This window comes from Epinephelus lanceolatus, chromosome 19, assembly GCF_041903045.1.
Source record: "Epinephelus lanceolatus isolate andai-2023 chromosome 19, ASM4190304v1, whole genome shotgun sequence".
Lineage (NCBI taxonomy): Eukaryota > Metazoa > Chordata > Actinopteri > Perciformes > Serranidae > Epinephelus > Epinephelus lanceolatus.
The window spans coordinates 16,377,118-16,404,345 of NC_135752.1; the positions used below are offsets into that span (position 1 = coordinate 16,377,118).

The 27,228-nt window shown below is 43.7% G+C and overlaps 1 protein-coding gene across 2 annotated transcripts; it reads left to right on the forward strand.

Moving 5' to 3' along the window:
- Positions 1 to 252: 252 nt before the first annotated feature.
- prag1 (PEAK1 related, kinase-activating pseudokinase 1) lies at positions 253 to 22,199 on the forward strand. 2 transcript variants are annotated; one of them, XM_033647009.2, is made up of 7 exons: positions 253 to 500; positions 574 to 643; positions 4,115 to 4,456; positions 4,559 to 6,297; positions 14,747 to 14,892; positions 16,642 to 17,408; positions 19,548 to 22,199. In XM_033647009.2, exons 3-7 carry the CDS (start codon positions 4,187 to 4,189, stop codon positions 20,703 to 20,705), a joined length of 4,080 nt encoding a protein of 1,359 aa, XP_033502900.1. In that variant the 5' UTR covers positions 253 to 500; positions 574 to 643; positions 4,115 to 4,186; the 3' UTR covers positions 20,706 to 22,199. The 2 variants fall into 2 exon arrangements, with proteins under 2 accessions (XP_033502900.1, XP_033502898.1); XM_033647007.2 differs by lacking the exon at positions 574 to 643.
- The last annotated feature ends 5,029 nt before the right edge of the window (positions 22,200 to 27,228 follow it).

Consider the following 27,228-nt stretch of genomic DNA (forward strand, 5'->3'; position numbering starts at 1 on the left):
AGTGGGGGGTTTCAACCAAAAAAAATGTTGCTTTTGTGACACCCTTTGCCTCAAGCTGCAACTTGGTGCAATTTTCTGCAAATCAAACAGCAGCTGGGTTGTAAAAATCATAATCCTTATGACAGCTAATAGAACAAAAGCCCTAATGAGAATCTGAGTGGCCACTGACCAGACTGCATGCTTGGTTGGGAGCTCCTCCCACCTCCTTGTGCTCTCTCCACGCTGCTGCAGAGGACTCCTGCTCCGCCTCAACACTCCACCTCTGCACAGTGCAACAGCAGCAGTAACAGAAGCAGGAGCTGTAACCAGCCTGCAGCAGCAGCAGCAGCAGCACAAGCACAGTCTCTTGGGTCATTAACCTGTCGCGTGTGGGATAACTAAAAGAAGACGGATATCGGCTTCTGTGGGAATTAAAACAGCAGATACGACACAGCTGTGATTATTTTTCTTTTTTTTTTGGGAGAGCTTTTGTGTTGCCAGGCAAGAGAAAGTCCGAGCAGGTAAGCAGCCAGTCATTAGACACTAACCTTGGCTACTTTCCTTACATTATAGCTTTCCTTTTCCCCCTTTTAGGCACCCATGATGTGGTCCAGCGACACAGCTTGAGCCTTACATTTCCTCTTTATGTGTTATATTAATACAGGTAATAAAAACAGCCATTTTTGCCAGTTCCTTTAGCGCGCGAGGACATTTTTCAGCTACAATAACCTGCCGTAAACCAAACTTAGCTACAAGCGAGTCAAGTGTTTCAGCCCCAATGTTCCTTTATCAAATCTTAAACCGCCACCTTAAAGGGAAACACTCAGGGTGTGTAAGATACGCCGAATTTGTGTTAACTAAACATGCTTACAAGTCATACCAATGAGTAGTCTCAAGGTGGAAGTTTGGGGATATTTGGCAGAAGTTGTCAAGTTTTGGCGGAAATCCCTACCGAGTTTGGAAGAAACAGGTTGTACCCCCCCCCCCCCCCCCCCCCCCTTCTATATTAATGAATGGGCTGTGTGAGTGAGGCAGGCGTGACAAATGTTGCTCGTGAAAGCATTTGTATTCAAAGTGGGTGACTAACAAGCTGATGTGACCTGGTTATCAGACCGAAACATGGACTATAGGTTGTTTAATTATTTGGATTATGAATGACTGGGATTCAATGGGCATCCCATTCATTTAAAGACTTGTAGGCATGGCACAGCACTTAAGTAAAAAGCAGCCAGCAGGGTAATGCAGTGAAGTATTTTACAGAATAATAACCATCACATATGCTTCATTAAGGCTGCCCCTCTGCTTGCTCGTGCTCGTGCGCGTGCGTCAGTGCTGGTGTGTGTCTGCTGCTGCTGGTGCCTGCATGTTGGCTGCTGTTGCAGGATTCAGACAAAGTGCACTTTTACCAGCTGTTCAGTGTTGATAAGCCCTCTAACCTTTACCTTAATGACTCCCCTTGCTCACCGTATCTCTAGGCTATTTAAACTGTAGCCATCCAGTCTGACATGGCATCTTTACTACATTCTTCAGTGCAGTACAGCCTGCTCGCTCAAAGCAAACACCTAGTTTGGTATTTCCCACGGAAAGCCATGTGCAATTTTGGCTTTTAGGATGTTGGAGCAGTGGGTTTAAATTCTCAGCAAAATTCAGTGTGTGTTTTGAGACATCTAGTGGCCAAGAGTCTGTGTGTGATGCACAGAGGTCATGGGTACATGTTGCTGTAGACTTCAAGGCTCGTGTCTTTATTAGAAGGCCCGAAACTGTAAATTCCACAGCAAACTAACATCCAGCCTCAAGTCATTTTTCTTCGCCCTCATCTTATTTTTACAGCCCCCGTCTTCTGGCGTGTCCATGAGATATTTTTCATACTTTTTTTAATTGATGGCAGGCCTTGGATTTTATCATATGGCTGGACTTCTCGCGGTTGTGTGCTCTCTGTGTGTGTTTTTACAAGAGGAAGTGAGAAATATTGGACCTTGAGCTTGAGAAGGTGTGGGGAATGTAGACAGCGGGGTCTATCTCTGTTCAAACAAGCAGGGATGGAACATGTAAACAGGAGGTGGGCTAAGCTGAGGTGAGGTGGATCTGTTTTCTTTGGAAATACAGAAAATGTTTTAAAGAATCCCCGTCTGTTGTTTTCTTTAATTTCCCTGTAAAGAAAGTGGAACAACAGCAGACTAAATTGTCCCTGACAGTTTGGTTTCAACTTACAAAACACATCATGACAGTGCTCCGTCTGTGTTTGCCTTGTCATTGCCTTATCGTCCCATGAAACCCCCCTAGTCATGGTCTTGATTGGCAGTCAGCCTGTTCTCTACAGCGGCAGGCCCAGTGGCCTACTGATCAGTCATCGCTTCATATGACTCATGCACAATGCCATAAGATGTTAGGCAAGGCTCCGTTTCCTCTGTTGTCGCAGGAACGGTTAAACAAACAGTGTGCTAGCGGGCGCTTTCCTGCTCAAACTGAGTCAGACAGAACAAAGAAAAATGTAAACATGCATTATCTTTACCAGCAGGAAAACTCTTCATTCCTATAGGATTAGTCGATGGCAAGGTCGTTATACTGGAGCCATGAATTACCAGGAGTCTTAACAAGCTTCAAGCGTTCCTTATCTTTTGTTGGGGAATTTTATCTTTGATAAAAAGTTGTAGATATCAAGAATCACTGTGGCTGAAAGAATGTCGAATATCGCAGTCATATTTAGGCTACCTGAGTGTATTTATAGAGCTCTGTTTATTGTCTTAGGGGAGTCACTGCTTCCTCTGTTTTCTGGATAATGAGTCTAGATGGTGGGCTAATGTTGCCATGTGTCACTGCAGCACCTTGTTGAGAGGCAATTAAAGCTGTGCAAAGAACATAAAGAGGGACACCCAGATGCAGGGACAACAAATGATGTCTCTGAAATGGGTGTTGATCTTCTCACTGTCAGCCCGGTTAAACAGGACACACAGAAGAAGGAGAGGAAGGAGGTGTGTGTGTGGGTCAGTTTGTTTGTGAGAGAAGCAGGACTCACATGGGGAGGTTTGTGTGTGTGTGTAAGGGGGGATGGGAGGTGGTCGTGGGTGTGAGATTCACCCTGGTGAGACTTTAGACATTCCTGGCATTCCGACCTCCGGGATGCTTGAGGCTCCTCCGTCTTCTTCTAGCATGTCGGGGGCTGCAGAGGACTCTGGAGGGCTTTTATGTCGCTGGGCTCACACCGTCAGGGCCCTTCTGGTTGAACAGAAACCACATACCCTCTAATTTCGGAGGCCATGGGAACAAGCAGCGCAGCACCCACCAGGTCTTCTTAAGTTACATCTGCGGATGACACTTAAAGCCTAAAGGAGGTCTTTAATGAGCTTTGGGACACTTGTCAGCTCGGACTCCCTCGTCACTCACACTTTCCAATAGATGCTTGAACTTTTTTCCAACTTTCACTTTTTTGTGGAAACAGAATTTTATCTGACTTTTGTAAAGAAAGTGTCTTATTGTGGATCGGCCATGTCATTGTCTAAACCTGATCAGATTAATAGGGTCTGTATCTAAGCCGAAACTGATGAGCACAATGGATTGGTGCATTCCTAGTAGAGCTGCAACAATTAATCAGTTAGTTTGACCATTAAATAAATCGCCAACTAATGTGATAATCAATTGAATATGAAAAAAAGCAAAGTCAAGATATTCGTATTACAGCTTCTTGAATTTGAAAATTATCTGGATTTCTTACCCCTCTATGACACTAAACTGAATATCTTTGGGTTGTGGACAATTGAGGACGTCATCTTGGGCTTTGGGAAACAATGATTGACATTTTTCACTATACTTTGACAATTTATAGACATAATCTCCATTTATCTCCGGGAAAAATGAGCATCCTGTTAAATAGTTCAATGCTCTGAAAATGAGTTCTGTTATTTGTAAAGTGTGGAAGATGATAAACAGGATTTTTACACAGTTCTTACAATACAAGCAGTTTTTCTTGGTCAAAAAGACAAGAGATTCTAATTGTGATACAACCAATGGGCAAAAAAGAGTGATGACATAGACATTGTGGCTTCATTTAACAATGAATCTCTTCTTTTCTGTCTCTCTCCTCTACATGTTGCCTTGTGACCAACATCTTGTGACGCTGCAACCTTCTTTGGTCCAGCCATGATGGTTCATCCGATATCTGCCACATCACTCAGCTGCTTCTGACCGAACCCGATTTAGCAAACCGAAGATGTCAGCGTGCAGTGACTTTGCAGAACACGTGTGGAAACCGGGCTCTTGTAAGAACTGCTTCCACCCGTTCAGTGCACACCACAAGACTGTCGGCGGCCTGGGTGGCAGTGTGCCAGCCGCTTGTTTGAAGAGCACCCCAGGAGGCGATGAAGAAGCTGGAGTGACCTCGCCTTCACCCTACAGCAAGCCAACCATCGCTGTCAAACCTACTGTGATGAACATTGACACCAACGAGTTGGTGACTGACGTCAACATGAACATAGAGCAGGTGGTTCTCTTAAATTTAATTTTCCTGTAACAATCCTCAGAGTCTGTTACCGTCCAGACTTGTGTATCTGTTCTTTAATGTGTGCTCATGTGTCTGTTTCAGGAGAACACAAAGAGCCCAGTTGAGCGTTTGGGCCTGAAGAAGCTCTTGGACCTGTCGTCTCTTTACATTGACAATAACGGCTGCAACAAGGCCCACCGAGATGCAGTTCTTCAGAGTCCTGAAGCCAAGATGGACTACAACAACTGCTACTCTCTGTCTTCTCTATCCCCCAACATCCTGCCTAAAGACTCCATGATTATTAGCAACATCTTCGTCACCCAGGAAGACGGTAGAGGTTCTCAGAGTTTAAAGAAGAACGCCAATGGGGACGCTTGTAGGCAGCAGAATACAACCCCCACCAGAACCAAGAGCACTTACAATGGAATTGGTGTGACCACCAGAGCAAATTGTCAGGAGTCCAATCAGGCGTCTGTGGAGATACCTTTTTCTGTGGATATTGTCCCGTCCAGTCCTCCCACGGTTAATAGCAATGGTATCAGCAGTGGAAGTACTGCTGCTGTTACAGCAAAGACATCCAGCACTTCCCCTGCCACAGCTTTAAGTGTGGACACTAATAGTCATAATCCCCCACCATCCCTTCACTCTCCTCCCGTCTTGTCTGCACAGACCAGCTTATCGGATTCCTCTTGTTCTTATCGTAGTAGTACAGATTCACTTCCTGGGGCAGAAGGGTCAGGAGGAAGACGAGATAGGTCAGGGAGCCCCCAAAGCCCACCAGCTTTGGGTAGCCCGCAATCAGCTCCCAACTCTCCCAATGGAAAGTCAGACTCGGAACCCATTTATGCAGAGAGCACCAAGAAAAAGCGCAGGCAGCAAGGAAATGGGGTGCAATCCCATCCTGTGTCGCCAAACCAGACTAAGAACTCCTCCCAGGGCTCTGATCCCTCAGGAGAGAGTCAACGGACCACCATCACTGTAATGGCCACTCACACAGAGCAGAACAACAGAACTTTCTACCTGAGCAGTCCAGATTCAGCCATCAGCACCCAATGCCACTTCAGTCCCACAGCACGTAAAGACCCCAGCAGCCCGGCCTTCCGCTGGCCCAGCCCCAGCCACAGCGCCCCCTCTTTGGTGACAGAAGCCAGCCCAACTCTTCACCCCAAGCCTCAGTCTAGCCCACCCATTCCCCCCAAAAGGACCACCCGTTCCCCCAAACTTGGCACCTCTAGCCTCTCACCGTCCATCTCCTCTCCAGTGCCTCTTCCTGATCTCCCTAGACTGGGCACCTCCAGCCTCTCACCGTCCATTTCATCCCCCGTCCCTCTCCCCGAACTCCCCATGCTTTTCCTCGTCTCTGCTAGAGAGGGCCACTTCAAGGTCCACACAGACAACCACAGCGCAGCGGCGTCCGAACGCTGGCACAAGCCCCACCACCACAGCTCCGGCTGGAACTGTCGCATCGAGGAAGAAGAGGAGGAGGACGAGAGGGAGCGGAAAGAGGGGGAGAATAAGAAGTTGGCCGCCGACCCAGGGCCAACCTCTCGGGAGACAGGCCTGGTCAATGGTGCCGCTGTCTGGAAGGAGGCCAGGGACTGGAAGGCCCACAGCAGCCCCCCTCTGATGACAGAGCCAGGCACGGCCCCCCCGGCTGCCCCCAACAATGGTGCCTGTCAGGGGGAGACTGAGGGCACCGGTGCAGAGGAGGAGGCCAAGCATAACGGGAGCATGCCGTCCAAGCAACCGGTGCATGGCGGCTCATCAGAGCTGCTGGCAGCAGGGAAGGGAGCCAACAATGAGTCCAATCCACCGCCTCCCCCACCTAAGAAACTGCACAGGTAGGAATAACAAAGACATTTTTGTTTGGCATTTACACATTCAATCATTAACCTGCAAACAGCATAGAGCACTAGCACTGTATCTGTGTAGGTCTGTGTTTGATGAATCTCAGAACAAAATCATTATTGATTTACAATTTTCAGTCCGCCATGTTCGTGAAATGTCAGAAGTAATTGCACAATGCCACTTTCAAGGTGAGGTGTGAGGCCATAACATTGCTTTCTCAGTTTGACTAACACACATTCATCATCATGGTTTTCACTTTCGTATGTGAAGCAATGAAAAGTAAGCAGTTCTTGAGAATTGGGAAGCTGTGACCACCAGATGATAAGTATTTTCTCAAGATATAGGACTTAAATGATAAAGCAAGAATTAAATGCATTCTGCCATCATCATTCAGCTTCCTAAGTCTTTTTTATACTTCATGTTTTATATTTTATTTAGTGCAGCTGAAAAAAACTTTTGTTCACATGTCGTTTCCAACAATTTACAGATTATAAATTTCTCATATATGCTGAATAAGGGCAAAGCAGCAGCCATCTAGAGGGAAGGTTGGTGTTAAATACTGTTTTCTATAAGACAGCTATGTGAAAGAAAAAATCTAATAGAGGGTTAATTGCACACTTGTGTACTAAACACTTGCTGTAAGATGAATGCTATGCATTTATCAAACCTGGGCTGCCCATTATAGCACACATTTGCGTGTCTATCCTTCAGTCTCCTACCTGAGACTTGCACTGAACTAATGGGACTGTAATTCAGCTGCGGCACTATGGTTTCATTATATTCCATAATTTAGCACTTAACATCGTGCACTTAGTCTAAATGCATAAACACTCTCTGATGGTATGGTATAGTATTGGTGCTGCTTATAGGATATAAGTGTATAGCCTGTGACAATGCACATGCATGCATCTTACTGTGCCCTCTCCTTTCACTGCATCGTCATTCAGCCTTGAATCAGCCTCCATTCTTGCAGCCTGTGATCATTCAAACTGTTCCGGCATACTCCTCAATGCATGCCTTGTTCTATTCATGCTAGTAATGTGACTTTTTCAATTCTAATTAACACACAAAGTGGGTCTGTTAAATTGTCCCCCGCTGTGTCACATTGCTGTAAATTTGTTTTGGCTGCAGCACAATAGACAGAACTGTAAAAAAAAAAAGGTCTTTTTGCATTCATATTCTCATCCAGGGACAAAGTTGTTTCTAGGAGGCATTCAATGCATCTGTGGGCAAAAAATTGTCTTGTTTGCACTGTTGCCTCGTGCTTAAAATCTGGTTATTTTTAATGCTTAGTAACAATATTTATTCCATGCTCCTGGCTTACATAGCCATTTATTAGCAGTAACATTTGCACACGTGCTTTACCCAGAGTCTGCATGAGGCTAAGAATACACTCCGCTGTCTGAGTCAGCTACGCCAAAGCAGAAACAGAGAAGTGGCCTTGTGTTGCACATATTAGAGCATCAAATGATCTCCTCAAAATAAACTTTGCTTTGTCCTGAACAGTGGCAGGATGAGGTGCAGCGCGCGACTGTGACTTCTTCAAGACAAACAGATGTTCGGTCATCTTGAGCTGCTAGAGTCAGCAAAAGCTGAGCGGGAGTGTTTTACTGTCTAAAACACAGATTGCCGATCACGTTTCAAGGGCCCTTATGTTTGTGGTAATCCTAGTAGGGACACATCTCTCCTGTTATGACATTGCCGACATTCTGCACTGATAAAAATACACCTTGTTGAGACACATGTGGGAACGACTTGAGCCAGGCGGCGACAGTTGAGGCTTTCTGCGGGTTTAGTGTATTTAATCAGCAAGTGTGACTGCAGGGAATCTAAATATTGTCTGCAAAGCAATCAAAACTTCATAGAAAGATTTATAATTGACAAAAAAAGTGAATCTTGTGTGTGGCATGAATGGAAAACATTCATTATACAAAGACGTGTACATGCACCCCATGAAGCAGCATTTTGGTGTGCTGAATCATTTAAGAGTCACAGATGGCTCGAAAAATCTGCCTCCCAGAGCCTTTGATCACAGTTGAAAACACCAAATTTTCCCTTTTATTCCTCATAAAAGGTCATCGTACATGTCATGTGGTGTGTCAACCAGAGGCATGTGTGTTTGTACGTGTGCCAATGTCATGCATGAGTGTGTATATAAGTACTCTTTAACGGGGAAGGCGTGTCCACCGGTCAGTGAAGGTTGCCAAAGGGAGGGGCTTTAGTGAACAGATTGTTGCCCCTGGCAACTCCCAGACTGTCCCAGCCTGGCGGTCTGTTGCCACAAGTAGAAGTAGAATTTATAGATCAGACGTGGATTCAAGCTCGCTGAGTTTGAATTGCCTTTTGCTCTCTAAACTATGGTTCCAGGACGTGCTGCCCCTCCCTTCACAGAGGCGTCCTGATCCCTTCTGTGCAGCAGAACAGATAGCATCTTGTTGCCGTCTGAAGTGAACTGCTAGGTCAATGAGTGAATGCTATATATGAGATGTGAGTGCTTAAATTTTGCGCATCTAATGGTGCTGTTGCCTTGCTTGCTGACTTTAAATACACATATGACTCGCGTGGAGACAGGGTTGTGTTACTACACATGGCGGGGCTTTAGGGAGCCACCGGTCTGATCCAGGGGCATTTTGTGCCCGCCAGCCGGACAAGGACCTGTGCCTCTCCAGCATGAGGTAGGCACCTGAAGGCATCTTTTTCTCATATGGGTCCTCTGTAAGTATTGATGGCGCACTTTTCATTAGACATGTGAAGAGAGGTAGTGGTGTTCTTGTCGCACAGGAAGACAGTTGCAGAGTTTCAGTAGGAAACCACACAGGCTAATATTCACACCTCTCTCCAGGACTCGGTAGTCAAAACTCAGAGGTGGCTTCGAAGGCACAGATAGCATGACAGATAGCATGTGGTCAACTTTTTGCGTATTCTGTATTTCCTCTGTTTCACACCCTGCCTTTTGCTCCTCTTCTTAACTCATCTAATACTTTACTACCTGAATAATGTCATTATTTTATTTGAGCCCTTCCTGTTGGTAAGATTGAAGCACTGTTAAGCTTGAGAGGAAGAGAAGTGAAATCAATTCAAGAGCAAAGTGTGTTGCTTTATATGATGCTGGGCCAATAAATGCAAGTTGCTCGGACTGGATAAGGGAAGGAGATAGCTGACAGAGACGATAACAAGACAAGGCTGGAGCAGTTTGCAGAAGATAACAAGGATTGGTGTCAAACATTAATGGATCTTTGTTTCAAAGACTTGGTTTATATGGCTGTATAGCCATGGTTACTATCCTACCATCATGGGAAAGAAACAACACATTCTTCTCTGTGCTGTGTGTTGTGACATACAGAGGTTGCATACAAAGTGAAAACACATGCACGATATAATGTGATTTAATCTAACAGCAATGCAATTAATACTACCTTTTGTGAGTTTATATAATGAACAGTTGAATCAGATCCTCTCCGTCTCATTAAAATGTCAACATTGGAAGCCACTTAAAGGTTGTGTGTATAACATGGCTGTTGCAGGGGGATTGCATTACATTGTACAGGTGTTCATGATACCACCTACACCTGAGTACAATCTGATTCAGACTGTTACTCAAAGGATATTGTCTCTAGGAGAGCGAATGTGTTTGTGTATTTGCACATCCAAAAGATGCAACGACATGCAGCGCTTGGTCGTCATTATATATATTAATGACAGAGAAGGCCCCTAAATAGAAGTCAGGAAGTGAAACCAGTTGTGTGAACTTGATCCTCAACAACAACAACAACACTGCTGCAGTTTAGTTTGGGTCTCATTTTACACTGTCACACCACTATCTGTAGCCACTTTGCTGTAACCCCAGTCTGATTCCTTTTTAAAAAACTCCCCCAGCTCCTGTCGCACAGCTTTATTAATACCACACACACACAAATACACACACACACACACACACACACACACACACACACACATCAGGGTAGCATGTGTGTCAGCAGATCCAGTGTGTTCCTCACTGTAGCGTGATTGTTTACATTCTAAATCTGGGTTACTGTCGTTGCCGGGCTGATTGCAGAAGTCAGACCCTGTGTGACAGGTTTGCTGGGGTGATTGTATCTCTCACACACTTTGTTTTAGCTACGGAAGTGATTAAATCTCCTCTGAGGAAATAAGCAGTTAAGATCTTTATTAATAGATGTTTAGACTAAAACGGTGCATTCCACGTAGAGTGATAAAATCCTGATGATTGCTGCTTTTTTGTGTCTTGATGACATGATTTTGGTAATTGGAGATCAGTTAAATCATTAATTTTAATGCTGTCTCTGTCAGGTTGTAAGTAAGGGATTGTCAGTCAGTCAACATAGTATTAATTGCAAATATTATGGTAATTGATTGATCGATTATCATAATTATTTAACCAACAGTCGAGGCGTTACATGTAAATGTGTTAAGTCTTTAAAGTTTTGGCACTTTCTTCATGACACTCTGATACATAGATTATGCTGCTTGCCACACAAAACTTCTCCTCAATGCATCACCAGTCACAATGTACAAGTTAACATTAATTAAGATAAAATATTAATTTAAATGCACTGATCCCTCGTGTATGTAGGTAGGCTATGTACGCTCAATAGGATGCTACAGAATGTCACCCACCCACCAATCAGTCCTTCTTTGAGGGGCAAGTAGCAGACTTCACACTTACATCCACAGCATTGTGCTGCATTTATGTGGTGTTGAAAAAATGAGTTCCCAATCATATTTCATAAGTCACCTGGACCGCTTTGTAGCGTCCATGTTGTTTCCACATTACAACTTAAAGCTCATGAACACACCACAGTTGGAAGAATGGCCATCAGAGGAGCACCTGAATGCACCATTGGCTTTGAGTCTGATTTAATCAGTCCTCCCTCGTTCATTTAGTGTTGTTGCTGCACTATTTTACGACACTTTAGGGAATCATGAGCACCCGGATGTTCAACAGGCTGACCTGGTACATCCCGGACACTAAAAAGGGTCGTTCAGAAAGATTTGATCGTTCATTTTTGCCAATGGTGATACTGTAAGTAAGGCGATATATTGCAATTTCTTTAAATCCAACTTTAGGAAAACTGTCAAAGTATAAAGAACACACCAGCATACGCATAAAACAATATTTTTTTTAATGCAATCAGAGCAGTGTCATCTGCATGTGTATTTATAACAGCCCCTGTAACATCATCACAACATAGCACTACTTTTTGTGCAGTCTGAGAATTAAAGGAATTATAATCGGGTTTTGAATCATTCAGATAAAAGCAGTCATTTGAAGACATCACCTTGGACTGATGGGCATTTTTTTTTTACTATTTTCTGACATTTCATAGGCCAAGCAATTAGTCAGTAAACAAAGAAAATACTCTAATGAAAAATAACTGTTAGTCGCAGCCCCTAAATGCTTGTATAATTTTACACAGCCCTAATCTAAGTCAAGGTCTTCCTGCATGCCCTTGCTCAGAAGGCTCATTCATTCATGCACATCCTCCCGCAGGACATAAGCAGTGACATTCTTTTACCAAGGAAAATCTCATGTTTTGGATACAAATCTGAGAGATCTGGAGTGAGACATGCATAGGCGCACAAATGCACGTACACTCATAACTCCCGCACCCATTACCATTTCTCTTTCTGCCTCAGCATTTCCACTGCCTTTCATCACCGTCCTTTTGTCTGTAAACCGATAGCGGATCCTTTAGCTAAATGCCCACGGAGAATACCTAACCCTTTGTCTCCCCCCTGCGCTCCTCGCCTTTTCTCCTCCTCGTCTGTTTGTTGTGCTGATTTATGGTGGAATTGAAGTCGGGGGGCGAGCAGATAAACGGATAGAGGAGTCATTTTGTGATGGAAGAGAGATGAAGGGATGAGATGGGACCCGCTTTCCCCGAGCCATTAGCGGGCATAATGAGACAAGTGAATGGCTGTCACTCAGCCTAATTGGTCACCTTGATTAGGAAGTCTGCTCATGCACAGTTTTCATTGGTATTATAAGTGGCCATCATGATAGTCAGGCGAGCTGCACGAGAAGAATGCAAAGCTGCTTTCTGGCAGGTAAAAAGACATGAAGCAAGGCTGTGTCACTTTTGACAGTTTAAATATCTGTTTTTCCTTCACAAATGAAAAGTTGAACTCATAAGCAGTAAACACACTCAATTCAGAACACTCAAGGGTTTGCTGCTATAGCTTTTAGAAGTATTTTTGTGGTATTTTAGGCCTTTATTTATAGGAGAGAGATGACAGGAAACAAAGGAAGAGAAAGAAATTACATGCAATAAACGTCCCCAGCTGGCTGAGAACCGAGGCCACCCATCGACCATCAGGGTGCCCTGCTGGCACAGCTTTACTCGGTCTGGTATGACCAGTAGGTATCGGTGGCTAATGTTAGCTCTCAGGTTACCTTTAGACTTCATGGACTGCAACTCAACCACTGACAATCTGGTCGGAGATCCAGATGTGTTATGCAGTGCTGGCCTCAAAGCACTTACCTCCAGCAGAGATGAGGGGCTTGGCACAGAGGTCTGTTCCAGTGTTTTTCCGCAAGTGCATGCAATGTCCAGCTGGGTGAAGAGGAGTAGCCAGCTGCACTTTCTACTGTTTTGTTGGATGATGAAGAAAGTACTCTGAATATATCACATCAGAACACTTCACAGTAATGCCAAACTGTTTCTGCTACTGAAGTTAAGAGTGGAACTTGATGAGATCTAGCAGACCAAATATTGCATTTCTAATCACGGGAGCCAATAAACAGCGTGGATATGTTGTCTAACAAAAGATAATCTTTTGTTTTATTCCAGTGATCATCATGTACTGTAGGTGTCTCGTGTTATTCTGAGCCGCAGTGATGGAATCAGAGTGTCTAAAATGATCTTCAGCCTATGTGTTTAGTGTCATTATCAGTGTCTCTGTTTGTTAAAAGTTTCTGCTTTAAAACCAGAATGTGAATAGAAAATCGGGTACAACGACAAAAATATATATTCAGGACTTTTTCCCAGTGATCTAATTCGTCAGTGGTTAGGCTGTGATCCAATTCTCTGAAGTGAACCTGCTCTGGTGCAGGTGAGCTGTTCAGCATAGGTACAACGCTGATCTATCTTGTTACCTTTCTAACCTCAAGTCCTGTTTTGTAGTACACTCCACACGAGCCGAATCATCTGCTGAGGTCTCCTCCTCCTCCAAATGGACCTGATAAAAATAAAACGTAAAAAAACACTGAATAAAACAGTTTCACATTAAAAATCAGTGTTTTACCAACACTCTTTGGCAGCCAGATGTCACGAGCTGAGCTGCTGCTAATGTTAGCTCAGCTAGGTGCTTCTAGTGCTCATCTTGTTTTTACATTAGCGTTCCTTCAGTGTTGACCGTTCAAGAGGGTCTTTACTGTGAGCCTAATTATCCGCAGAGGTCTCCTCCTCTCCAAAACAAACAGACCAGGTAATTAAAACTGGTATAGATACTGAATAAAGCAATTTCATATTAAAAGTCAGTGTCTCTGTGATGCTCTTTGGTTCAACCCAGGGGGTCTGGAGACTCTTCACTGAGCTGCTCCTATGCTAACTCAGCTTGTTTCTCTGATACCTTAAGAACCAGACATCCTCTAATAATCCTTCATTCTTTTAAAAGATTTAGGTAAAATCGACCAGAATCTAAAAGAGAGGGTGACGTGACTTGAAACAGTAAGAAAGCTGGCTGGGAAAGTTTTTAAGTCCGTTATGCAGCTGCAGCCAGTGCTTATGGAAAACCCTGCTGTTCAGCTCATCTCTTTCAAATTTCACACCCGCAGATTTTCTTTACCTTCAAACATCACGCAGCTCCCTGTGGGGCCACAAAAAGCTTCATATAACTTTTGTCATAAATGCAGCAGAGACCTATAAACAGCATTTGATGTGTACAGTTGGTGGAAGTCCCCTTTAAAGAAAACAACTCAAGGGAATCTTGGGAAATGTAGGGAACTCCAATGTGCCACTATCCTGTTGCACCACTTGTGGTCAGAAACAAGAAAAGCTGCCCTCTCTAATGATGATGATGATTTTTATTCGTCTTGAGGCTTGTTTGTCGCAGTTATAAATCAACACAGAATCAAGAAGTGCTCCTCTTGAACGAGGAAGTGAAACTACTCCTGACAGTACTCGTTCGTCATTTATAATCAACCCGTGTGCTCTTTCACATGGATTCATTAGTGATGCATAGTGCAGATAAGAAAACATCACGAGGAAGTGGATCGCTTCCACATTCATAAACAGATGAACAAAAAGGAAACGTTCTATTTCAGCAGGAAACCTACAGGCTAACTACCAGGGGACGCTCAGCTGGACCGATGTTAGGCAATGATGTCAGCAGTGCATACATATGGTTTGAATGCATGTTTGTTTGCGTCTTGTTTGTCCCATCATATTCACTTATGCTCTGTTGTTTTTTCCATTACAGAGTGTGTAGTAAGATGAGTGGCAGCAACATGGAGCTGGATCGCTGCAGCCAACAAGGGTCAGTGGAGAGTCCTACTTCATCTCTACGAGGCCTGAGCAGCTCCAGCCTACCCACGGCCTCCTCTGACAACCTGACTGCTGACACTGGTAAGTACCACTCACACTCATGTTATTATATTTTGGTGCAAGTCCATTTACTCCAATAGAAACATGCACAGAGAAAAAATGTGTAGTTTATTGAGAAAGTTAGATTCTTCTTCTGCAGTTGATATGTGTTTGCCTGTGTGTTAGTTGTCTCGCTGTTCTGGCCCTGTTTACTATGTTGAACTTTGAAAACGCACTTTGTTCAGAGTGAAACTGTGCACCAACAGTGAAAAGAGGAAAGGGAGCGCTGCCTGGTGTTACAACAGCCACTTATCTCTTCTCTTCCTCCTTCGTCAAGTGCACGTATACAGTTTGTTTTGACTGTAAATGTTCACACTGTGATTTCTGCAATCACCAAACCTGAAACGTGGCTCAGAATGAGTGGCACGGGATCTCGGTGTAGAAGCGATTGTCATCCTTCACGTATCCTCCGTGGCGCAGACGTTTGTAATTGCTGTAACTTCCTGGGCAATGTTGTTTGAAGAGATAATTATGGACTCTGATAACGAGGGAAAAAGGGCTTGGCTACATCCTACGGAGTACTTTTTTTTTCTCTCTCTCTCTCTTCACTCTGTGAAAGCAGTTATTGAAGACTGCACCACGCAATTATCTCAGTATCTGTCTCCTCTCGTGTAAAGTCAAGTTCCAACTTTAAGTCTTTAATTGACAAATGGATCATAATTGGATGGAAGATGTTTTGAGTGTCAGCTTGAACTCTGGATTGTGGAAATTTCCAGCTCTTTTGAGGAAACGAGGTATGTGTTTGTACTCAGGCTGAGCGCTAGGCAGTGACAGAAGGGGCGTCGTAAATAAATCAAGTTCACAGCTGTCAGGCAGGAGTATGTAAGTCTGTGAGTGCCGTGAGGTTACAGGAAATTAACTCAAAAGTACGCTGAGGCGCAAAGGATATAGTGTGTGAATCCAGGAAAAAGGAAAGTCTCCAATGGTCTGTGTCTATTTTCCAAGTCGATATCTGTCAGTTATTTCTATATAAAGAATAGTTTTCTTTTATTTAGTCTATTTAGATGAGAACATCACTATCACTCTCTCATCTGACTGTTCAATATGAAGCTACAATCAGTTAGCTTATCTTAGCATAAAGACTGAAAAAAGAGGTAAAACTGCTAGCCTGGCTCTGTCTGATGTTAACACCCGCTAACATCTGGACTTTGTATCAATAGGAAAGGTTACACTAGGCATTCACTCCCAGGTTGAATGACTCGGCAGTAGTCCCAGGTATTTATTGGCTCTCGCCGCAATCAGTTTCTATCAGCAGTGATGGAAATACAACACCTAGGTGGGCGCGCTAATTTTAGCCCCTTGGCTAGCGAGATGCAATGACAGGATGTAGAAAATACCGTCCATATCCGCCCAAGCAGCATTCAAACATTGTCCGAAATTTAGCACCAAGTTTGAAAGAGAGACTGAATAAGTAATATTACTCTTAAAAAAAGAAGTAACCACTTCAACATTATCTCTATGGCCTCCATGCTGCTTTCAGCTGTTTACTAACCTGTTGTCCAGTCTGGCCCACTGGCAGTGGAGAAGGAGTCTATCTATCTATCTCTGTGAAAACCAGAAGAAACGTATTTCCCAAAACACAAAATTTGTTTTGTATTTGTGAACTAGAGTACTAGAGTTTGTTCTTGTTCGTTAAGTACCAATGTTTCATACCACTCACCTTTCCTTATATATGGAGGACACTGTAACTAACTCGACACCCTCTGATGTTATTTCCTTCTTCTCTCTTAGGGTCTCGGGATGCTACACGGATGTCTTGTTCCTCTCCATTTTCCAGAAGTCCGGCGGCCTCAGCTCCAGGGTCTCCTCACCCGCCCTCCGTGAACAGCTTAAGTAACCAGCCACCTCCACTCCCAGAGAAGAAAATGGTCAACCGCACTGTGTCAGCTCCAGATAACTCGAACGGAAGACCCTTTGTCCGAGCCTACCCACGCCTTCCGTTCTCGGGCTCGGAGAGCAACGTGTGTCGACCTGCTGATGTCAACTCACGGTCCAGTTTACCATCCAGCCCGGTTGACCCACGACCCATTTTCTCTTCCAATGAGTCTCTGGAGCGCTGCCATGCCCCACTAAGCCGACCCTCGAGGTCCCGGACACTGGATGAGCCACTAAAGACTCACGGGCGTCTGGGCGTCCACTGCCGGAGCAGTATCACCTGCTCCTCTTCCCCCCAACTCAGCGTGCCCTTCTCGGCCTCAGAACCAAGCTCTGCTCCAAACCTGGGCTCCAGCCTGCAGCTCCAGACTCTTCTCAGTAACATAGACAGTAGGGAGGGTGTGTACTCCAAACTGGGAGGCCTGTACGCCGAGTCTCTGCGGCGCTTGGCTCTTAAATGTGAGGATCACTTCACTCACTCCCAGAGGAACCCACTGAGGTTTGAGGAGAGCAACTGGTCTCTGTTCAGGCTCACCTCTAACAAGCCCAGCTGCAACTCAGGAGATGCTGTGTACTACTCTGCTGCCTGCGCCTCAGACCCCGCCAACTCCTATGCTGTAAAGGTAATCCTTAAATACTAGACCTAATATTTTATACAGTGACTTTGTTAAATGTGGGTTTGGTTTAACTAGAACACCTTAAAGTTATAGTCTATAATATTTCAGTCCTGATTCATTTATTCTAACTTGCGGTTATTGATGGTGACAGCAAGTGCAGTGTTATTCTGCAGTTTTTCACAACACAGCAGGGCACAGGAAAGTTGTTTATTTTACTGATCCACTGTCTTAAAAAATGCAAAAATGTTTTGTTTTGTAGATGCATTTTTGATTACCACTAACCTTGTGTTTTATGTGACTACTTAACAATAAAAGCCATCATGCCATTTGGACACTTCTAATGTGAAGCAGTAGTCGTAGGGAATGTGTGGTCTGTATTAGCAGCAACTTAGGCCTTTGAAACCTGGGCAATATGGCCTGACGGCTTTTAAAAAACGTGGGAAGGTGGCAATGAGCAACTGAAGAAGAAATGACCCAAAATTGAGCAAGAACTTAGTAAAAAATAAACAAAAAAGAAGGTTAAAAATAAGGAAATGACTTGGAAAGAGTTCTTAAAAATTATAATAATTCTGTAACATAATTTCAAAATCTAATAATAATAATAATAAAAAGTTTTCCCCAGTTTTTTTTTTTTTTTTTCTTCATTTTGTGGGACATTTCTCATCAAGTTGCTCATTGCCATTTTCCCTTGTTTTTGAAAGAAATCACACCAATTCGATCAGGGTTCAACAAACAGTGAGGCTACTATCAATGAGATAAAATGTGTTGTTTTCCTCCAAATCCCTCATGCAAAGGCAGGAAATGTGAATTTCACATAGGAATGGCGGACTCCGCCACTAACAGGAAAACTAATGTATAGAGAGGAAACCGTAAATGTAAATACAATGGATAGTTATTGCTAAAAAAAATGCAGAACACAGTATCAAAAACAGGATTTGAGGTAATTCTAAGTGATTATAACTTTAATGCCAAAGAGAAATAGAATTGTCCATATCTTTGCATCATCACCAAATACCTAATTTTAATGCTTAATAGATTTTTACAGAGACTGAACAGTCTTTGCTGATATATGAACCATATCATTATTTGATGGATGGAATTGACTTTGAATACTAAGTACATAGAACAATTTGTGTAGTATTGTAAACAAGTGTGTGTTTATAATGTTTTTGTAATGTACAGATCGTGTTTTATTCTCTCCAGTAAGAGGTTGTATTCAGGAGAGCAACTCGCAGCCCACTCAAGATTATCTTAACTGTTGTTTGAGGAATGATTTGCACAGTGGGTGTCGCACATCAATCTTTTAAGCAGGGATTTGACAGTTTGAGGATAGGAGGAGGAGATTAAAATCGGGCGGTGGTCTTGTTTGTTCTTAGGCTACTGATGGGGTGGCCACGCTGCAGCACAAACCTCCAGGGCCTGTAGTGTAAACATCCAGGAAGAAGGGTTTGTGGCTTCAGTCTCACTAACCTTTGTCCCAAAGTCATTAGTGTTGTACAAAGTAGCAGCTGTTTGTACAGTATGTGTTGAGCCACGGCGTGGGTGCCCGCAGTCTTGCTTAATATCTCGAGGCCCAATTAATCTTTGGATTCCAGGCAGGATTTACAGCCAGACAACCCCCTGTTGTCAAGGCCAACAGACACACATAACTCAACACACATGATGCATTATGACACACATACAAATGATTATATAGTAATCTGATTGGTGTTATACAGAACATGTTAAACGCTATGTATTGATATTTAGATGTGCCTTCCAGTGTGTTGCTGACTGATATTTGAACTCCATGAAAGAAGATTTTTGTGCAGTTAATCACTAAGAAGAGATTATATTTATAAATCTGACCCCAACACACAATGAGATTTGTAACATTTGTATGTTTGTTGTACAATTCAGGTTTTGCCACAGCTTCCGAGACAATTACAGACACTGAGGGGCTGCACTATTTAAACACAACTTGAGTTCTTCAAGCAGGAACTGAATTGGTGTTGACCTTGAAACCACACTAACAACACTTCCTTTCTTATGTTTCTTGGCCCTGCTCCCTATGTGGGGAGTTCTTCTCCCCCCTCCCTCTGTCCCCTTTTTTCTCCTTTGCTTCATTCTTTCCTCCCACTGACCTTTGTGTTTATACCTCTACAGATCTGCAAGAGTCCATCCATGGATGCCAAACAGGGTCATCTCTACGGTCTGTCGGTGCAGCAGAGCATGCCTCCCCACTTCAACCTGCAGCAGGACTGTGGCCACTTTCTCGCTTGCGTCCCCCAGAGCATGTTGCCTTCTGACGAAGTCTCTCTGCCCACCACACCTGCTTCGTCACTGCCTCAGCCCTCCACGTCTGCGCCAGGCCAGCAGACAGAACGAGAGCGAGTGGTGGTCATCACCTCTGAGATCCCTCAGCAGACAGCAGCAGACTTCGTTCGGGAGTGGGCGGCGTTTCATAAAACTCAGCCAGAAGTGTATGAGCGCCGGATATGCTTCCTCCTCCTGCAGCTCTGCCATGGCCTGGAGCACTTGAAGGAGCATGGGGTCACGCATCGCGACCTCTGCCTCGAAAACCTGCTGCTGGTGCCTCATGTTCGTAGGTCCTCCCAGTTCCCCCAAAAAACCACCACTGACAACAGCACCAGTAACGGTTCAAGTGGTGTGGACAGTCAGCGTCTTCCCCGGCTCCTCATCAGCAACTTTGCCAAGGCCAAGCGCCGCTCCGCCGAAGATGCCGCCTCAACCAGTGTGGACCCTCGCATCAAGCGTGACCACGCCAGACTGGCACCTGAGATCCTCTCAGCAGCACAGTACCGTAAATTTGACGAGTTCCAGACTGGCATCCTAATCTACGAGCTCCTCCACCAACCCAACCCGTTTGAGGTGAGCCCAGCTCTGAAGGAACAAGACTACCGCTGTGAGGATTTGCCTCCAATCCCCTCGGTCTCCCTTTACTCAGCCGGCCTCCAGAGGCTGGCTCAACTTCTGCTCCAACCCGACCCCATCAAACGCATCCACATCCAGGAGGCCAAGCGCATACTGCAGAGCCTGCTCTGGGGTCCCAGGAGGGACCTGATGGAGCAGCAGTGGGAGAGGCACGGACAGGGGGTCGGCTTTGTTGACGGATCCCGGCACGAGGGCCTCCTGAACTGGCTGGATGTGAAACGGGCGCTGCTGATGATGAAGTTCGCCGAGCGTTCGCTGGAGCCAGAGAGGAACGCAGAGCTGGAGGACTGGTTGTGCTGTCAGTACTTTTCCTCGGCTCACCCTCTGTCTCTCTGCCATACTGCTGAACTGCTCTACTCGCTAAAGTGACGCCTCACTTTGGGGGTTGGAAACGTGCGAGTGGAGCTTAAGTAACGTGTGAATGTGTGTGCGCGAAAGACCAACAATGTTAATGTCTAGACACTATGGATGGGAGACACTGTGAACCTACCCACCTGTTTGCGCTACTGCTGCATGCACGAGAGCCATGCAACAACCTAACCGTCCACTCTGTACACACACATCTTGCTACAGACTTAGCAAAGAAACAACTTGTGAAAATTCAACTGTTTTTAAATGTTCCTATAGCAGTCACAGACGTACGGACAAAATCACTAAAACATTCACTTACCAACTAGAATCGCTTTGTGCCAGTGATGCTGATGAATACATCTGTTAAAAAAAAGGAAAAGTCCTATAATACACTTACCAAAGTTCCATGTTTGACACTGTATTGTGTGTATTTATTAAATATTACTTACCCAGTGAGAAAAGGCTATCAATTCATAGCATTATTCTGTGTCAGCCAGCTTTGCAAAGTAATGCTGTGTCGTGTCTACATAAATGTGCAGCTAACTTTTTAAGTTTAACAGAAACACGAGGTCACAAGCACACTGTTGCACCTTTTCCGTCATGTTTATTCATGGGCACCTCGTAATGTATACTGTGCACACATAAAGTCAAGTTAACCAAATCCACAGGAAGTTGCAGAACAATGCCTCCTCCTCAGTGAATACTGGTGAACAAGTTGCACAATCCTTGTTAGACAGCATTGCATAACAAGGACTTAGCATGAATTAATCATAAGCCATGTTGTCTAACAACTAAATATTAATTGGACCGACAAAACAATTGGCAACGTTAGCGATTGCTTTGACTGAGTGGATGCCCAGTTTCTCCTCACACTTACCTTTTTAGTATATATTTAAATGTTTTTGACATCTGTCACAGTGCCTTTTGTTCTTTGTATATGTTACAGTGACTCAGAAGCCAAATGTAAATATTCCTAATCATTCGTCCTTTGTGAAACTGGCCTTTCACAGAATGTTCTAGAAACAACTTTGTACAGTAATTTGTAGATGATATTAGAAGAAGAAAAAAATGAGCCCAAGCAGGTCTTAAAAAGCCATGAATATGAGCAGCGGTTAAAACATATTTATAATTTGTTATCCTTGTAGTAGTCACTGGAATTTCTCTGTTTATTTTCATATGTGGATTATCAAGTGATTTGTTTTTGGCGCAGCAGCAGCTGGGCCTGTTTTTTGTTTGTTTGGATTTTTTTTTTGTGCCTCCTGCGTCCCATGTAGGCTGCAGAGAGAGCGTTGAGTTCATGGGTATTTTATCTCCAACAAAGAGTTTCCTAATAAAGTCCAGAATTTAACAGCCTGCACCAGGTTTTAGTCCGTGACTGACTGATGTTTTTAATGTTGCAGAAACAAACATGTTCAGATCTTACAACTAATACATGATTGATTTTGAATTATTTTGTGTGTGCCTCACCTATTTGCATCTATCAATAAACTGTGCATATATTTTCTCACAGTATTATTTGGTGTTTTGATCTTTTTCTATGCATCCCCTTTAAATGATTTGGCAATTAATGTTATGTTTGCATCACCAGCTGCCTCTGCTGCGAAGCTAATGAACCCCTGCAAAAGATTTCAACATTTAGACATACATTCCTTGCTTATGGTGACATTCATGTAATTTATTTGAAGTCTTAAATAGAGATCCAACAAGAAATGAGGGCTCTATTGGAGTCTAGTCCTCGTAGGTTGTGACAGAGGAAGTTTGATGTTGCTGATTTTTACATTACATCTACTTAAAGCTACATACATACACTACGGTAGTTCTTTGTGTAAGGATTAAAGGGACAGTCCAAACCAAAATAAAAAAAAAAATACATATTTTTCCTTTTACCTGTAGTGCTATTTACCAGTCTAGATTGTTTGGTGTGAGTTGCTGAGTATTGGAGATATCGGCCGTAGAGATTTCTGCCTTCTCTCACTCAGCTTCCCAGACAGCATTTGTATGTGGGTACAAAATGGGCTGAAAAAGGGGCCCCATATGAGATTGTCCATTGGTTACATATTGACCCCATGCCTATTGCCCACATGGGTGGGTTTACCCAAGTAGGCTCCACATCGGTTATGCAAGGGTAACCTGGGTAGCAACTGTGATCGACCCAAAATTGGCACCTTATCAAGGAATCACTTGGGTAAATCCACCCATGTGGGCAATTGGCATGGGGTCAATATGGAACCCATGGGCAATCCCATATAGGGCCCATTTTTAGCCTATTTACTGTCCACATTGGCCTCACTTACAAATGTTGGCTGAGTTGTGGTGCTCAAAGCGCCAAAAAAATACCTTTGAAATACTACACAGCTTTGTCTTTTCAGATAAAACGACCCGGTTACTCCAAATAATCCACAGATTTTGCTGTAAGTAGTTAATGTGGGACCTATTTTCTTTCTACCAATCCACTCACGTCAACTATATCACAGTGCAGAAGGAAGCATGCATCTACTGCTAGCTCACCTAGCACCACTGAGCTAGCTAATGTTACAGCTCAGCCAAGGAGGACGCCATTAAAGGCTCTCTAAATCTTTCTAAGCTTGAAAAGTTTTTGTCTAATACAGCGAACATCTCCTCACGATCTGCTGCTACATGTCCTCCGAATATGCTGTGAAAAAGTCCGGTCTCTGTAGGCAGCCCAGGCTCCGCAAATGGTCGTAGTTCCTGCATGAAACTGCTCACAACAAGTTTTGTGGAGTATCTTGAGTAACCAAGTCATGATTTCTGGAAAGAGACATTGCTGTTGAGATTTTTCAAATGTAATTTTTGCTGCTTTAAGCACCACAAGCTGAGCGCCATCTAGTTCCACTACATTCGAGAGAAGGCAGACATCTCTACGGCCGATATCTCCAACACTCTGCAGCTCACACCAAAACAATCTAGACTGATTAACAGCACTACAGGTAAGAGAAAAAATATGTACTTTTGATTTTAGGGTGAACTGTCCCTTTAAAGCAAACTCTGCAATTTTCAAAAGGTAAGGAACAAAACTAATGGACAGAAAAAAGCAAAAAAAACCTCAACAGTCAGCTGAAAGAGAAGTACCTGCTGTCGTGGGGGGAGACATAGAGAGCAACGCACAGACCAACACAACAGGTTGGACGTGTGGTGGAATCTCAATTTGAGTTGAGAGCCTCAGGCAAAAACTAGACCCCAGACTTCCAATCCCTCCCCTAGCGCTTCCCCCCCTGAACTCCCTCCCCACATGTAGCTTTCTGCTTCACATCACTCCTTCAAAACCACTGGCTGCTCCCTTGTCATAGGTGGAACTATGTTGCTATGGTGTTTTGACCAATGGAATGGCATTTCCAGGAACGTAGTCAGTCTCTTGTCTCCCTCTCTCATTCACACACACACACACACACTCACCGAGTGAAGCAGCCTGTTGAGCAAGAATCCAAATAACCCCCTGGTAACAACAGCAAGGCTCCCTCCTTTGTTTATCCACTGAACACCGGTCAGGAGGTTGCATACTTTATTCGAGCAAATATGCATCTCAGTGTACTGCCTGCAGCACAGCACCTGAAAGGATAAAAAGACACCACACCCAAACTTCCCACAACTTAAGATGGTATAAATGCAACCGCAGTGAGAAACATAATTACACTAATTAAAGGAAAAATCCACTCTAAAACTCTGACACTGTTCAAAGCTAACCCACCAGCTATTGCTGCAGCACCTCCAGGTCTGTTTTTGCTTGCTTCTCTTTTTCCCAGGGATGAACGGCCAACACAGACAAAGCGTTACAATGTACAAATATGTTCAGCACACAAACATAATGACTGTACCCTCACCCACCCCAGCACGTGGTCACTACTGTGCATCCAGCCGTAACTACATGTAATTACAGTCATTATGTGTATTACATCTGACTTTTTGTATCATGTCCTGCTGTTGCATCTATCCAAAAAATGCATCTACCTACTTTTTTTTTTGCACATGCACACTTCTTAAATATTTCAGTACTTGTATAGCTCCCCAATACTGAGCCCATGATGTATTTATATGTGCATTTCAGCATGTCTTTGGAATCGCAGTGATAACTCCTCCTTAAACCGCATATATTCAAGTGCTAAAATGACTGGAACTTGTACCTGACATATTTAACCCTTGCTCATCTATTCACCCCACTAACAGTGTGAATATTTAATGCTCATTGTTGGCTGGCCCAGCTGGCCTGAGGAAAGCTATCTAGAAAAGTTTCCAGCCCGGCCAAATTTCCATTCACATTGTTACAGCACAGCCAGCCGGTGATTTGACAATAGCCCAGAGTGCTCCTGCTCTGACAGTTCAACATCGCTGCCTATTAGTGTGCTCACTTAGCACCGGGGAGCACTGACAAATGAAGGTCAGTGGAGATGTGGGGCAGCTAGGGTTGTCCCCTGACTGTGTTCTTGCTGTTCTGGTTCAGTGTTTTGACCTCGTAGCCACGCTGCTGTTTGGCCCACACAGGTGAAGCACTTAATACAGCTACATGAGCTGCACCATGCCTCACTTCTTGATGGATTCGACTGTATGCTCAGGCTACAGGTTAGTTCCTCTTCCCTAAAACAAGTCAAACTATCTGCTACGGAAAAGGCCTGTTAGGAAACCCAAGAGAACAGTCATGGTCACGGACGTGGCAGCATCGCACTCCAATTACAAAGATAAAAGTGACGTTACCCAGCATCCTGTGGGACCATCTACCCCAAACAAGTCGTGGATGATCAACAATCACGGCTGCAGGTTTCTTCAGCTGTGTTCTGCTGCCTCCTAATAATGACCACATTGATTTACAGACATGCCAGGGGCACCACAGGGTCTTATCTTACCAAACCAGACATTGCGCCATAGGGTTCGATAGAGGTTAATCAGGACACGGGACTTCATGGTTTACACTGCTTGACCTGGGTATACACTTTTTGTCTCACCTGAGAAGGCTTCTAAGTACCTTGCGGAATTCTTTGTTTACATCCGTCCTTGAATGTATTCTGTCCCACTTGCACTTCCCCTTACCACACCACTTTTGTGACTCTGCAACAGTAAGGTCCATGAATCTTTAATAAAACAGACGGCAGCCTTACCACTAGCAAAGTCATTCTCAAATCAATAGCCCGAGGTGAAAATGGAACACTACAGAAAAAGAGACAGCTAGTGTTGTACATTTGAATGGTGCAGGCATGTCTCATTTTTTAAGGTTAGTTTTTAAGATCCTAAAACAAACACTACACACGTCAGAACATTTCATCTCTGTGAAAAGCAGAGGTGTGAACTCAAGTCACGACTTGGACCCGAGTCAGACTAAATTCATAAATTTGATGACTTGACTTGCATTTCGACTTTGACGTAACGCTAATGACTCATGACTGCACTTGGACTTGAGCCTTTAGACTTGAAAATACTGGATACCTTCCCCCAAGCCCAAAGAGTAAAAAGTATGGAATTTAAAAAGTGTGCCACAAATCAGATCATCCTTCTCATTTAAAGAGAACATGCATATAAAAACCCATGTGGATGTGAGGTGAGCTCCTTCCTCTTCAGTCAGCCCTCCCTATGCTGCAGAAACACCCAGGTTATAATAATCCAGCTCAATGTTCTCACGTCTGCCATTTTCTGAATCAACCAACAATAACACCATTGGTTCCCAGCAAAGTTGACACTTAATTCTCAAAATCCACTTTGTTTGAACTAATATGACAGCATCCAGTCAGGTTGAAAAACTCAATAAATTATACAAACTACAGATTGCAGTTGCAAAATGTGCAGAATGAAAAGTTACTGACAGGAAACAAAAACTTCCAACAAATGTGTTTTATCAAATAAATACAAATTTTAAAATGCATTCATAACTTTTGTGAATTTTATATATTACTACTCTTGTAAAAATGGCATTACATTTGGTATACAGTGCATTATGACTTGTTTAGGACATGAAACTTTTAATTGAGGACTCAGGACTTGATTGCAAAGACTTGAGACTTAAGTGTGCCTTGCAAAACAATGACTTAGTCCCATCTCTGGCAAACTGCTTTAATTTCTAATTGACACTGCTGTTTGATTTGGCACCTGTGCCTTTATCAGCAGTTGTACTTGTTTTGATTATAAAACATTTTTTTCATGCATAAATGGCAACAAGTAGCATTTTTACATTAAGTAGTCACAGCTCTGCACAAAAGTTGCTGCAACATTCTCTTACAAACATACTGAGACAGTGGAACCGTCCCAATGTTTCTTGTAGTATGCTGACACCTAGTGGTTGAAGATAACTACTGCATTCAGATTTCAGCTTGTTGCAGCAGTCTCTGTCCCAGCTCCTTATAGTACAGCAATCCAAACATAGTTTTCATAGTAAATGTAGTCATTTTAAAACATTCTTGCAAACTTTTTTAATGTGTTTGTACATTCAAAACATCTGGTTTGGGCACAGTTAGTGCCTTAGCGAGGCATTACCTCAAAGAACATTGTTTTTTGTCAGTGTTTATGATAAGAAATATCTGCGATTAGATGTAACAGAACT